This window comes from Myotis davidii, unplaced genomic scaffold, assembly GCF_000327345.1.
Source record: "Myotis davidii unplaced genomic scaffold, ASM32734v1 scaffold238, whole genome shotgun sequence".
NCBI classification, from domain to species: Eukaryota; Metazoa; Chordata; class Mammalia; order Chiroptera; family Vespertilionidae; genus Myotis; species Myotis davidii.
This window is the reverse complement of record NW_006293779.1, coordinates 1,791,758-1,805,647: the sequence shown is the minus strand read 5'-3', so window position 1 is coordinate 1,805,647 and position 13,890 is coordinate 1,791,758. Positions and strand designations below refer to the sequence as shown.

General features: G+C 36.6%; 1 protein-coding gene across 1 annotated transcript in view; it reads left to right on the top strand.

Moving 5' to 3' along the window:
• The window catches only part of SLC30A6 (solute carrier family 30 (zinc transporter), member 6), a 33,562-nt gene that overhangs the window by 8,854 nt on the left and 10,818 nt on the right, over window positions 1-13,890 (top strand). The window contains exons 2-9 of the mRNA XM_015566421.1: window positions 2,586-2,672; window positions 4,313-4,397; window positions 5,484-5,526; window positions 6,520-6,585; window positions 9,199-9,279; window positions 9,999-10,034; window positions 10,707-10,801; window positions 13,843-13,882. Coding sequence (XP_015421907.1) covers window positions 2,586-2,672; window positions 4,313-4,397; window positions 5,484-5,526; window positions 6,520-6,585; window positions 9,199-9,279; window positions 9,999-10,034; window positions 10,707-10,801; window positions 13,843-13,882 — 533 coding nt within the window. The remainder of the gene's footprint in view (window positions 1-2,585; window positions 2,673-4,312; window positions 4,398-5,483; window positions 5,527-6,519; window positions 6,586-9,198; window positions 9,280-9,998; window positions 10,035-10,706; window positions 10,802-13,842; window positions 13,883-13,890) is intronic.

Here is a 13,890-nt window from a genome sequence, read left to right as displayed (position 1 = left end):
GAGTTCACGCAGTCACGCTTCTTGAGATCCCTTGTTGCCAGGTTAGTAGCTGGTCTCTGGATGCCGGCAACAATTGCCCAAAATGGCGCGGTCTCTGCTGCTGCGCTAGCACACCAAGAGAGGTTTCAGCCGCAGTCTCCAACTGTCCTTTTTTTCCTGGGGGTCCTTGGTCTTTCCTAGCTGCAGACAGTCTCTCAGCTGAAAATCCTCTGCCTATTCGGGCTGTATGTTACCTCTTTCAGCTGCTCACCCTTATCTGCTCCAGGAGAAGGCACAGGACACGTCCCTTTATATCTCCGCCATTTTCCCTCCTCCTTTATTTTATTTTCAATATCAGATTGGCATTAGAAATGGCCGCCTGTGTTTTATTCACTTTCATTGTCTTAAAAACTTAAATAATTGAAGGTGGGCTGAAGTTAGAAGATACCCAGTGATAACAGTAGTAAGCAGAATTCTCTTTGGAACCAAAATATCCCACACGTAATTCTTTAAGAACAGCAAAAAGAATTTTCAATCATGATGTAGGATAGATCAAGAAGTCTTGATAGCCCTAGCTGGTTTGGCTCAGTGGATACAGCATCGGCCTGCGGACTCAAGGGTCCCGGGTTTGATTCCGGTCAAGGAAACATGCCGGGGTTGCAGGCTTGGGGCATGTAGGAGGGCAACTGATCAGTGATTCTCTTTCATCATTGATGTTGCTGTCTTTCTCTCCCTCTCCCTTCCTCTCTGAAATCAATAAAAAATATTTTTTTAAAAAAAGAACAGAGAATACTGATTAGCATTTATTACCATTCCAAAGGAAAATAGTATATTTTCAACTGAATTGGCTCAGCACTTCAGGGTTATATACTTAAAGTACTTTTTAATTTTTTTTTTTTATTATGGAAAACTTCAAACATACATAAAGTAGAGAAAATATAATGAGTTTTAACCTGATACCCAGTTCCACTGCTTTCCATGGAGCTTCAGTGTTTGAGTCAAATTGGACAACTTTAGTAAGCTAGAAATGTAGTATATTGTTAAGGTGAATATGACCTTTACCATCTAGGAAAGTATTTTGTTAAACCCAAATGTGGCACTTAGCAATAAAATTATGTATGACAGCCCTAACCGGTTTGGCTCAGTGGATAGAGCGTCGGCCTGTGGACTGAAGGGTCCCAGGTTCGATTCTGGCCAAGGGCATGTACCTTGGTTGCGGGCACATCTCCAGTAGGAGGTGTGCAGGAGGCAGCTGATCAATGTTTCTCTCTCATCGATGTTTCTAACTCTATCCCTCTCCTTTCCTCTCTGTGAAAAATCAATAAAATATGTTTAAAAAATAAAATTATGTAAGACAATTGAAAGTTATGAAGAATTTTTTTCCCCTAGAGACAATTGCTTTTGATTCCCCCCCCCACACACACACAGTTTATCTTTCCAGGGTTTTTGTTTGTATTTAGGGTATTGTCTTCCAATGTGAAAGTTATAGCAAAACTGATCGATTTTTTTCCTTCCCAGCTTCTTGGTTTTATGTCCTATTAAGAAAAGTCTTCAGCTGGTTTGGCTCAGTGGATAGTGCGTCAGCCTGTGGACTGAAGGGTCCCGGGTTCGATTCCACTCGGGGTTCGATGCCCAGGTTGCAGGATCGATCCCCAGTAGGGGGTGTGCAGGAGGCAGCCGATTGATGATTTTCTCTCATCATTAATTTCTCTCCCTCTCCCTTCCTCTCTGAAATAAATAAATAAATAAAAAGAAAAGTCTTCTCCAACTCCAAGATTGTAAAATTATACATTAGTATTTCTTCAAATACTCTATAGTTTTGTATTTTAATTTTAAAACCATAAAAAAATTTAAATCTAAATAAAATTTTAAAAAGCAAAAAAAGAAAAATAAATTAGAATAAGGGGTATAGTAGGGATCCAGATTTACCTTTTCCTAAACACCATTTATTGGTCAACTCATATTTTCTCCCATAATGTTGGGATGCCAGAATCATACGCTAATTTTCCATGTGTGCTTGAACTCTCCTTTATGCTAAGGCTTTCCCACATGGTTTCTGATCTTGAGTAGTTAACCCCACTCTAGTCACCACTCAGTCTCTTCTCTGAGTGATAACCTACTGCCAGGCCTTTCTCTGCCAGCCCCAAACCGTGTGCTAGCAAAAGCCACAGGCGTCAGGTACTTTGAATGCCTAAGAAAGAGCCTCAGAGGCTTCACTACAGTAAGTTTTACCAACCCTTTCATATATATAGTTTTGATTAGGTAAATTGAAATATTTTCTTTCCAGTAGAGCCATTTAGCAAACTTTTTGCTTTTCTGGTTCATAATTGCCTTATCCAATGAAGTATGGTCTGGAGCTAAAAGGTCTGGCTTTGAATTCCTCATCAGCCATTGACTATCATTGTGCCCTTGGAAAACTTACTAAAATTTTTTTCCACCTCCTGGAATTATTGTGGGAGTTAAATAGATAAATATGTTAGGTGTCTAGAATAAGTGGCACGTATTGAGCATTCAATAAATGTTAGTTGTTATTACTATATTACATCACAGAACTATGAAGAATAGGTACTTAAATCCTGATTTGTGTATTTTTGTTTGTTTTAAAGGGGACAATTCATCTCTTTCGAAAACCACAAAGATCTTTTTTTGGAAAGTTATTACAGGAATTTGGACTTGTAGCAGCTGACAGAAGGGTAAGTTATTTTTTATTTCTTAACCTAATTTTAATATTTGCACAAACATGACATTGAAAAAAAAAGTAATTTTTAAGGCAAATAGAAATCTCTTAATCCCACCACAACCCGGGCATATGCCCTGACTGGGAATCGAACCATGATCTCCTGTTTCATAGGTCAACATTCAACCACTGAGCCCGCCAGCGGGGCATATATCTCCAAATAACTGCCTTCTCACTAATTTACAACTCTACTTTCAAATAATCATACGTCTCCTTTCCTTGTAGGGAGTGGAATAGGACAAAAATGAAAAACACTTCACTTGATCTCTTTTTTTTATGTTTAGAGTGCCCTTCCTTCTTCTAATTAATTCCTAGCTATTTTCAAGGTGTATATCAGTTCCTCTCTCTTCTATGAACTTCCAAACTGTGATAATCTTTCCCCCTTATGTGGTCCTACTGCATATAACTTATTGGGAAATAACTAAGTACTGCCCTTTGGGGAGGGGTGGGTAACTTTATTTTGATATACTTTCAAAGTTACAAAATTAGCCAAACCGGTTTGGCTCAGTGGATAGAGCGTTGGCCTGTGGACTGAAGAGTCCCAGGTTCGATTCCAGTCAAGGGCATGTACCTTGGTTGCGGGCACATCCCCAGTGGGGAGTGTGCGGGAGGCAGCTGGTCGATGTTTCTCTCTCATCGATGTTTCTGGCTCTCTGTCCTTCTCCCTTCCTCTCTGTAAAAAATCAATAAAATATATTTTTTAAAAAAGTTACAAAATTAGTATAAGAAATTCCCTTATGCCCTTTACTCAGATTCATAATTGCTTACATTTTTGCTCCATTTGCTTTATCACTGTCTTTATGTATATTTTTTATAGAAACAAAATGATACTTGAGTTTATGTGTCAGAATCTATGTATGTATGTATGTATGTATGTTTGTATTTATGAATTTACTAGAGGCCCAGTGCACAAAATTCGTGCACAGGTAGGGTCCTTAGGCCTGGCCAGCAATCAAGGCTGATGGGGAACTTCCAGCTGCCAGCCAGGGCCTTCCTTCATTCCACGCCGCCCCCTGGTGGTCAGTGCATATCATAGCGAGCTGTCAAACTCCCTGTCGGTCAAACTCCTGAGGGGACAATTTGCACATTAGCCTTTTATTATATAGGATTTTATTTTTGTTAATTTTCACCCGAAGATATTTTTTCCATTGGTTCTTATAGAGAGGGGGGAGAGACAGAGAGAGAGAAACATCGATGTGAGAGAGACACATCGATTGGCTATCTCCTGTACTCACCCCGACTGGGGTCAGGAATAGAGCCTGCAACCGAGGTACATGCCCTTGACCGAAATCGAACCTGGCACCCTTTAGTCCACAGTCCTACGTTCTATCCACTGAGTCAAACTGGCTAGGGTTCAGAATTTATTTTTTTCATGAGTAATTCCTTTTTTGGAATTATTCTTTTACATTTATATGTTATAATATATACAACTTGGTTAATGATAATTTTGATAAATTTAGAAAATGTGACACTCTGACATTTGAAGTAAGTTGCACTTATTCCTTTGAATATTAAAAGTATGAACTATAGCAACTTGAACAGATTTGGTGAAATTTATCAGCAGTATACAAATAAGAATGATTTTCTTTTTCACAGTCCTGGAAGATATTGCTGTTTGGTGCAATAAACTTAACATGTACTGGCTTCCTGCTTATGTGGTGCAGTTCCACTAATAGTATAGGTATGTCACCAGTCTTACTTTTATTGTGTTAATCATTAGTTTTCACTTTTGTTCTTTTATTTATTTATTTGTTTTTATTGATTTCGGAGAGGAAGTGGGGGAGAGAAAGAGAGAGATAGAAACGTCAACCATGAGAGAGAATCATTGATCAGCTGCCTCCTACACACATACCTGCCCTCCCTCAGTGGGGATCCAGCCTGCAACCCAGGCTCTAACCAGGAATCGAACCGTGACCTGATTCATAGATTGACGCTCAACCACTGAGCAACACTGACTGGGCCACTTTTATTATTCTGATTTTTAAAATTGATTTGCAAGAGAGAGAAAGAGAAATAGAGAAACAACAATTTATTGTTCCACTTATATGTTCCCTGATCAGGGATAGAACCCACAACCTTGGCGTGTCAGGATGATGCTGTAACTAATTGAGCTACCCAGCCAGGACTTATGATTCTGATTTTTAGTAAAGGTACAGCTTCCTTTACCTAGAATATATTATTCTGAAATATAACTAAAAAAATTTAAATGGGAAAAATCTATATGAAAATTGCCTTGAAAACTGTTGTTTTGCTCAATTGTTAGGCATTATCTTTTGGAATGACCTATATTTTTTAAATACTTTAAATCTATTTGAAAAATTAAGATTCCTTCGTATTGTGATATATTAGTACTTTGGTCTATGCAGTTTATAAGTAGAATTTTGAGACTTCTTTTTTGAAAGAAGAAACATGTAATTTTTTTTATTGTGTCTTGACCTCTTATATTTTTATGTACCATGCTTTTTCATCCTGCTACTCAAAGAATATATTTTAATATATTAGATCAAGTGCGTCAGATGACAGAAGAAGGCAAAAAAATATGCTCACAGGTCTTTTGAGCATATACTGCTTTATTTAGAATTTAAGTTCTAAAGGAGCTTTTGTACTAACTTTGACTACATATATTAATCAAGTTCACTAAATAAATGGCAAATTATTCAGTTAATGAATGACTCAAATTTCTGTGGTGCAGGGAGGTAATGAACAATTTTTGTGATTTGCTATATTTCTTAACCATGGATTCAGTAACATTTTAATTGTTTTGCAGCTTTAACTGCCTATACTTACCTGACCATTTTTGATCTATTTAGGTAAGTTTTTAAAAATCTACTAATATTTTGAAGCTAATAAATAATTTGTCACACTGTTTTCTTTGTTTAAAGAAAAGTAATCTATGAAATAAGTAAAATTATCAATATCGAACATATATACAAACAATAAATTAGCATAAATACTGGAAGAAAATACCCCATTTACATAGCAACAGAAAAGATAATATCCTGGCATTAGATCAGGTGCTTCAGTGCCTACCTGTGGGTGAGTCAGCTGTGGCTAGGGAACAGGGTCACATAAGACATATTAGGTCCCACTGTAACTGTATATGGAAAAACAAATAAGTAGCTAAGAAGTGAGTAATTATGAGCTAGAGAGACAATCTATTGGCTCCCTGCTCCATATAAGTGTTGCAAAATACTTTTATATCTTCAAGATCCATGCCATACAAATATGTCATAAGGGTGTCTTTACATTAATCACATAATTAAGTCCACTTGATTGGTCTAAAACTATCTGAATTGAATTACCTGAAATTTACATGTAGTAAGTTTTAGAGTGAATCTCCACTACATTAGAAAATGATCATTTTGTCCCATACAGAATGTTGTTAAGGTGTTGTTAATATTTAGCTTACATTTTATCAAAGATTAAATAAAGTTTATAAAAGTTAAGATTTATTGTATATGCCTAGAATGAAATGTATTACTATTATTATTACTGTGTCAGTTTTTGCATGCTCAGTTATGGAAACTATTTAGGGTGGATAAGTTATTGAGCAGAGAAGGTATGGATTTAGGTTCTGTTTAACCAACTTGATGATGTATCATCCTCTTTCAGTTTCTCCACATGTTAAAACTGCCATGTATTAGGATGTTCATTGTGAATAGATTTTAACTTATTAAGTAAGTTAATTTAATCTGTATAATGATAACTTTCAGTAATTTAGTAATTCTGAAAACTTAATTTCTTCCTGCATATTCTCTTCTAGTTGTAGATCTAACACTAAATTTATTTTTCTTTTTACTTAGTTTAATGACATGTTTAATAAGTTACTGGGTAATGATGAGGAAACCCAGCCCTGTCTATTCATTTGGGTAAGTTCAAATTATTTTATTTTCTGCTAACTTATTGCTATTAAAATAATAGTTATATCTATAATAATAAAAGCTCTATAATGATAAAAGTGTAACATGTTAATTGGACCCGACAGCCGAACAGCAGAACGACCGTCCAGACAACCTTCCGGACGAAGCCGGGGCTGCGGTGGCTGTGAGGGCGGAGGTAGCCGGAGCTGGGAGAGCTAAGCCCCTTGCACAAATTTTGTGCATCTGGCCTCTAGTTAGCCAATAAAGAGTTAGCTACACTAGTTCTAGAAAACAAATGCTGCCTGCTTAGTAGAATAATCAAATAGTGAAAGTAGATAGAAAAAGGTCTTGCAAGTGGATTCTAGATAAGAAACATGAATATTTAAATTTGTCATATTAAAATGTTCACATTATGTTATTTTCTATTTTATAAAAAAATATAGAATTTTCAAATTAAGTTCTTTAGTTTCGGGGAATCTCATTTTATTTTGTGTGTGTGTGTGTGTGTGTGTGTGTGTGGCGAAAATGATGCTTTTAGTAATTCTCAGAGCGGGCGCCCATTGTATAGGATCACCTATTTTATTTATTAAATATATTTTTATTGATTTCAGAGAGGAAGGAAGAGGGGATAGAAACATCAATGATGAGAGAGAATCATTGATTGGCTGCTTCCTGCATGCCCCGCACTGGGAATCTAGCCTGCAATCTGGGCATGTGCCCTGACCAGGAATAGAACCATGACCTCCATAGGTTGACGCTCAACCACTGAGCCATGCCGGCGGGCTGGGGAATCTCATTTTAGTTAGAGAAAGTACAGAGGAGCCCTAGCTGGTTTGGCTCAGTGGATATAGCGTCGGCCTGTGGACTGAAGGGTCCTAGGTTCTATTGCAGTCAGGGGCACATGCCTGGACTCAATCCCCAGTAGGGGGCGTGTAGGATGCAGCCAGTCAATGATTCTCTCTCATTATTGATGTTTCTCTCTTTCTCTCTCCCTCTCCCTTTCTCTCTGAAATCAATAAAAATTAAAAAATGTAAAATATTTAAATAGGAGAGTACAGAGGATTTTCATGTAAGTGTGTCTTCTAGATGTTAAAGTACATGTGATATATTTTAACATAAATGCAGTGGCAAAGATGGATTTTTAAAAAAAAATTTATTGATTTTTTTTTTTTTTATAGAGTGGAAGGGAGAGGGATAGAGAGTTGGAAACATCAATGAGAGAGAAACATCGATCAGCTGCCTCCTGCACACCTCCTACTGGGGATGTGCCCGCAACCATGGTACATCCCCTTGACCGGAATCAAACCTGGGACCCTTGAGTCCGCAGGCTGACGCTCTATCCACTGAGCCAAACCAGTCAGGGCTAAAGATGGATTTTTATATTAAGACTGGATTTTTTTATAGCAATAGACTAAAGAATTTGAGTTTTCTCTTCCTATAGTTTTAGAAAATACTGAAAGTTGAACGATAGTCTTTTATATTAGAGGTTTTAAAAAATACCTATTAGAGCCCCGCTGGTGTGGCTCAGTGGTTGAGCATAGACCTAGGAACTAGGAGGTCACAGTTCAGTTCCCAGTTGGGGCACATGCCCAGGTTGTGGGCTTGGTCCCCAGTAGAAGGTATGTGAGAGACAACTAGTTGATGATTCTCTCTCATCATTGATGTTTCTATCTCTCTCCCTTTCCCTTCCTCTCTGAAATATATATCCATATATATATATGAAAAATATGAGTTCCTTCAATTTAAGGAAACAACTTGAAAAAAGAATTTTACTTTGGTAAAGAAATTCTTGGACCAAACTTACTCTTTGTCTTCACCATATCATTCATTGGGATTATGTTCTTTTGAACAATATTAGGATTGTTTTTGTTGTGTTTTGTTTCTACGTAAACAGTGGGACAAAGTAAACGTAAGATGTTAATGCAAAATGAAGATATAAGTGTCACTGAAATTTGGTAGAGTTCGGTTATTACTATGATAATCAGTTGTCAGGTATAAATATTTGTATTTGAAAATCTGTGACTCTGACCCAAGTCTTTTGGTTGTTAAGTGACAGAAATCCAACTCAAAAGTAGTTTGGGGAGTACATGGGGACTTTGATAATTTAGTGATTATGTGTATAAGTATAATAAGTGGTTAAAAGCATGAACTTTGGAGCCAGAGTGCCCGAGTTTGAAAACCTGACTCCTCCACTTGTTAGTTACCTGACTCTAAGCAGTTACCTTTTCTCTTTGTGTTTCAAGTTTCTGATCTCTCTTTTTTTTTTAAGTGGATAAAGTAACCCTCATAAGGTGAGGTAAAATGAGGTAATATGTTAAGCACTTTGACCTTATCTAATACGAGACGAGTCAATTAAGTGTTAGCTGTTAATTAGATAATACATAGTTATTTCTAGAAAAATAAGAGCCATAAGTGGGTCCTGGAAATGTATGTTGTATAAATAGGCGCTCTTTATCTGTATGTTTATTTTAGAAACTCCGTAGTCTGTTCCAACCATGGTTGGCTTATAGTAAGCACATATGTATATTGAATGAGTTGAATACATGAATGTGAATGTATTCTAAAGGTACTGCTTTGTGAATTGAAAGAATTTTGCTGACCTAATGAACTTTCTGATTTCAGATTTGAAAGATTGGAGGTCCTGGCTGTGTTTGCCTCCACAGTGTTGGCACAGTTGGGAGCTCTCTTTATATTAAAGGAAAGGTACATTTGTGTATGATGTTACTGTCATTCTAAATGCCATTTGTGTTACCTTTGGGAACATAAACAATCCAGTGAGAGACAGTCTGGTTTATAGGGTATACAAATTAAGATGAAAAGTGCTGGAGTTTTTTTTGTTTATTTGTTTGTTTTAATATTTTATTGATTTATTACAGAGAGGAAGGGAGAGGGATAGAGAGTTAGAAACATTGATGAGAGAGAAACATCGATCGGCTGCCTCCTGCCCACCTACTGGGGATGTGCCCACAACCAAGGTACATGCCCTTGACCAGAATCAAACCCAGTACCCTTCAGTCCGCAGGTCAGTGCTCTATCCACTGAGCCAAACTGGTTAGGGCATTATGCTGGAGTTTTGATAGTACAGTTTATTCATGTTTTAGACTATTCTCCCTCCTTTTCGTCCTCTTTTATGACCTTTGAGGCTACTGAATCCAGTTATAGGTAGGCTTGAATGAAAGAAAGGATTCAGTGAGATGTGCTGTAATGCTTAGTACTACAAACCCATTGGAACAGGTCTGGAGAGAAAGATTGGCATTACATATTGTGGATAATGAGTCTCCTTGCCTTATTATTGCTAATAATCAACAGTTGGTTATCATATTAAAGATTTTGTGAATTTATTGGGTTAATAATTTGTTTAATAAAGCTTTTTAATTTTATCATTTATAGGACTTATTTAATACATTATTTCTTTCTTTTAGTGTAGAGCGCTTTTTGGAGCAGCCCGAGATACACACGTAAGATTTTCACATAACATATAATTTACTATTACTAACTTAATTGGCATATTATTAAATAGCTGTTACTTTGGTCAATATTAGAGTTCAGAGAATGGCAGAATTCATTTCTTTGGTATTTCCCAAAATCTCCAAATCCCAAGATTCCGTCTTTTCACCCTTCCTGTTCCCAAGCCGTTGTACTGCAGAGAAACGCCTCTCTACCATGGCTTCAAGTCCCTCGTTATTTCCAGGCGCAGGGCAACACACTAAGCCAGTCCCGTCTGGTCTTCTATAATTTGATCCTCAAAATCTTTTAGTAGCATCTGTAGAAATTGTTATTATTTTCAATATAGTTGCCAACTATATGGATTTCACCTACTTTTGGTCAGTTTAATTCAGGACAGTCTGACCTGTCCAGTGTACTATAAACCAAATACCATTAGCATTCATACAGATTTATAACAGCAGTTACCTGTAAGAAGATAGTGTTAATGCTAAGAGTCTTTTTTTGTCCTGTGTAGGGTGGGTTATAGGGCTAGAAACCAAGTTCAGATTGTGGCTCTGCTAATATCAAACCATAGAAGCAGGCCACTCTGCCTTCCCATTTCTTTCTTAGTCTCTCTACATGCTGAAATTACATATTGATATTACCAAGAAAAAAATAATGGTGATGTTATTGTTCTTTTTTAGGGGAAGATTATTAGTTGGTACTTTTGTGGCGCTTTCATTCAACCTATTCACGATGCTTTCTATTCGGAATAAACCTTTTGCTTATGTCTCTGAAGGTACGATTGTTGCCATTAATAAAAAATGTATTAATCTCATAAAAACAAGTCTTTTGTTTGTTTCATTAACTTACAAGTTAATGAGAAAATACATTCTGAAGAAAAGAGAGAATTACCGCAAATGCTTTCAAGTTTTCTTTAAGCAGAGAATTATAAAACAAAATCTAATTAGTTCAAGCTTTATTACTTAAAAACAGGTAAGACTGGCATATATTAAATTAAATGTGCCCAACTGGTATGGCTCATTGGTTGAGTGTGGACCCATAAACTAAGAGGTCACTGGTTGGATTCCCGGTCAGGCACATGCCCAGGTTGCAGGCTCCATCCTCAGTAGGGGGCAACCGATCAATGTTTCTATCTCTCTATCCTCTCCCTTCCTCTCTCTAAAAAAAATCAACAAAAGCATATTTTAATTAATTAAATGTGATGAAAAATTACATTTATCAAATAACATGAATGAGATTTTATATGTATAACCTACCTACAAAAAAAAGTGTATTTCAAGCATTCTAGGAGCTTCAGGATATTTAGAATAGCTGATGTGCTCGTAAAAAATAATTTAATCCCGATAATTAAGTAAGTTCTCAGGTACTTCTCTTTGGCAGTGGTAGGTGGGCTGGCATATTTTCATGTAACTAAAGTTTTTTCTCTTGAAATATTCTTTTATTTTTAAGTCTTTACAAATTCAGACTGGTTATTTTACTTCACCGGTGTAAAGGGTTAACCAGTGATTGATGAAGAGATGAGGTATAAACAAAAGTGGGCCATGGGCACAGACCTACATTTTGAAGCAGAGACAGTCAGGTTTTTTTAGGTCTCACTGCCTTGAACACCAGGATAATCAAGAAGATAACTTTCTGAAATGCCCATTCAAATTTAAACGACTTCGTGAATGTCATAAAGTATGAGTTATATTTGTATGAGTGACAGTTTAAGAGTTTACTGATTGAACTTGAAAATTAAATAATACTTGTGATGACCAGCATTATTTATTTATTAGTTTTGGTTAATCCTCACCTGAGAATTTTTTTCCCATTGCTTTTCAGAAAGTGGATGGGAGGGAGGAAGGGAGAGACAGACAGACAGACAGACAGACAGACAGAGACAGACACACATAGATTGGTTGCCTCCTTCACAAGCCCAGACTGGGGATGGGAGCTAACCGGAAACTCCCTTAACCAGAAATTGAACCTGAGACCCTTTGGTGTGTGGGTCAATGCTCTAACCTCTGAGCATACTGACCAGGGCCAACATTATTTAGAATTTACAAATTGTTGAGATAGTATCATGCTCACTCCGGAAATTTTAAAAAGATTCCGAGATTTACAAGCACTCTGATCTCTTTGTACAGATCAGAAAGAATCAAGAAGAGAAAGAATACTGGTAATATCATGACCCTGATATAACAACTGTTAACCTTTGTATTTTACCCTTTCATTTTGTATGCACATAAACATATTTTTGCATACCTATAACTGTATGGACTTAAAATTTTTATGCCTTGTTTTTCTTCCAATTAACAGTGTCTAGAGAAAAAAATGCTTCCCTGATTTTTGGGATATTGATTTAAGCTGCTTATTAAGAAACAAAAGACTCAGAAAGAACCTTTGACCTTTCCTGCCCTACAGATTCAGACTGAGAAAACTGCTTCAGGAAGGAGAATTTAGGATGGCACCTTAGTCTGATTTGAATTACGTCCAGTAAATAGGAGGGTTTCAGGCATGGCTTTGGTAACTAGAGACCCACTGGGTCCCATTGTTTCTGAGTCACCTCCCAGGTTTTGCATGCCACCTGTGTTCCCCTCTTCAACTACCTGTAAATTGCCCATTCTCACTTCTGAAATGTAATATTCCACTTCCCTCCTTTCCCCTTTGTCTAAAAATGTCTTATATATCCAGTATTGCCTCACTGTGTTTAGAATTTTCATAGTTTTATCATGTCTGTGAATTCTCCATGCACATGTATTAAACTTTTATTTTCTCCTGTTAAAAGGAAAGAAAAATAATGCTTTCATAATATTTTGTCATATGGATATTTTTAAACATTAGTCTATTCCTATACATTCCCAACTTTACTTTTTACAGATAATGCTCTAATCAGCTTTTTTGTATTAAATTTCGTGTATGCATGTAGGATAAATTCCTGGAGAAGAAATTATAAATACAGTATTTTTAAAGGCTTTGATAAATATTACCAAACTCATTTCCAAAAAGGTTATCTAGTTTGTATTTTCATTAGTTGGAAATGAAAGTTCCCAGAAACATCATGATTTGTGATGTTAGCTAAAATTTGAGTGGAAAATAGTATCTACTAGGCATTGTGCTAAATGCTTTACACAGAATAACCCATTTCTCCCTATAACATATCAGGTAAATTATTTTAATATTCCTATTTTACACTGAAGCCTGAGACATTAAGTCACTTACCCCAGGCCATACATGTAGGGAAGGGCGAGATGGAATTTGAAGTCGGGTATTCTGGCATCTGGGGCTGCTCTTAACTGTTCTACTACTAGTATAGTGGCTTTTGTGTACGGTTTGGCAATCTTTTTTCTTTTTTATCAGAGTATACATTAAAAATGAATATTCTTAGCTCCTGGGGTAACTGTAAGAGGACACTTGAGCCTGGAGGCTGCTTGTCCAGGGACACTAACCAATAGGTGTCTTTGCATGTAGCCAGGACCCCACCTGGCATTTCTGAGAGCTGAGGGAATTAATAATTGGTGTACTTATAACCTATTCTCAGTACACTGGTTAGAAAACTTTATGCTTTACAGTATAAAGAGCCTTTAAAACTTCAAATTAATAGTAATAATGATATGTGTAACCTCACTAATTCCTTCAGGTCAACTATAAATTGTAGTCAAAACTGCTTTTGGTTTAGTATCTTAAAGGCGTAAAAGAGGGAAAAGTTCTATAGTTGAGGTGTCCTTTTGTAATGTTAGGTGGATTGTTGCCAAACTTATTTTGAACATTAAAGAAATCAAGTATTTTTGGTAGTGATTTCTTCTATATAGATAATTTGGTATTTTCTTCTTAAAGCTGCCAGTACAAGTTGGCTTCAAGAGCATGTTGCAGATTAGTCGAAGG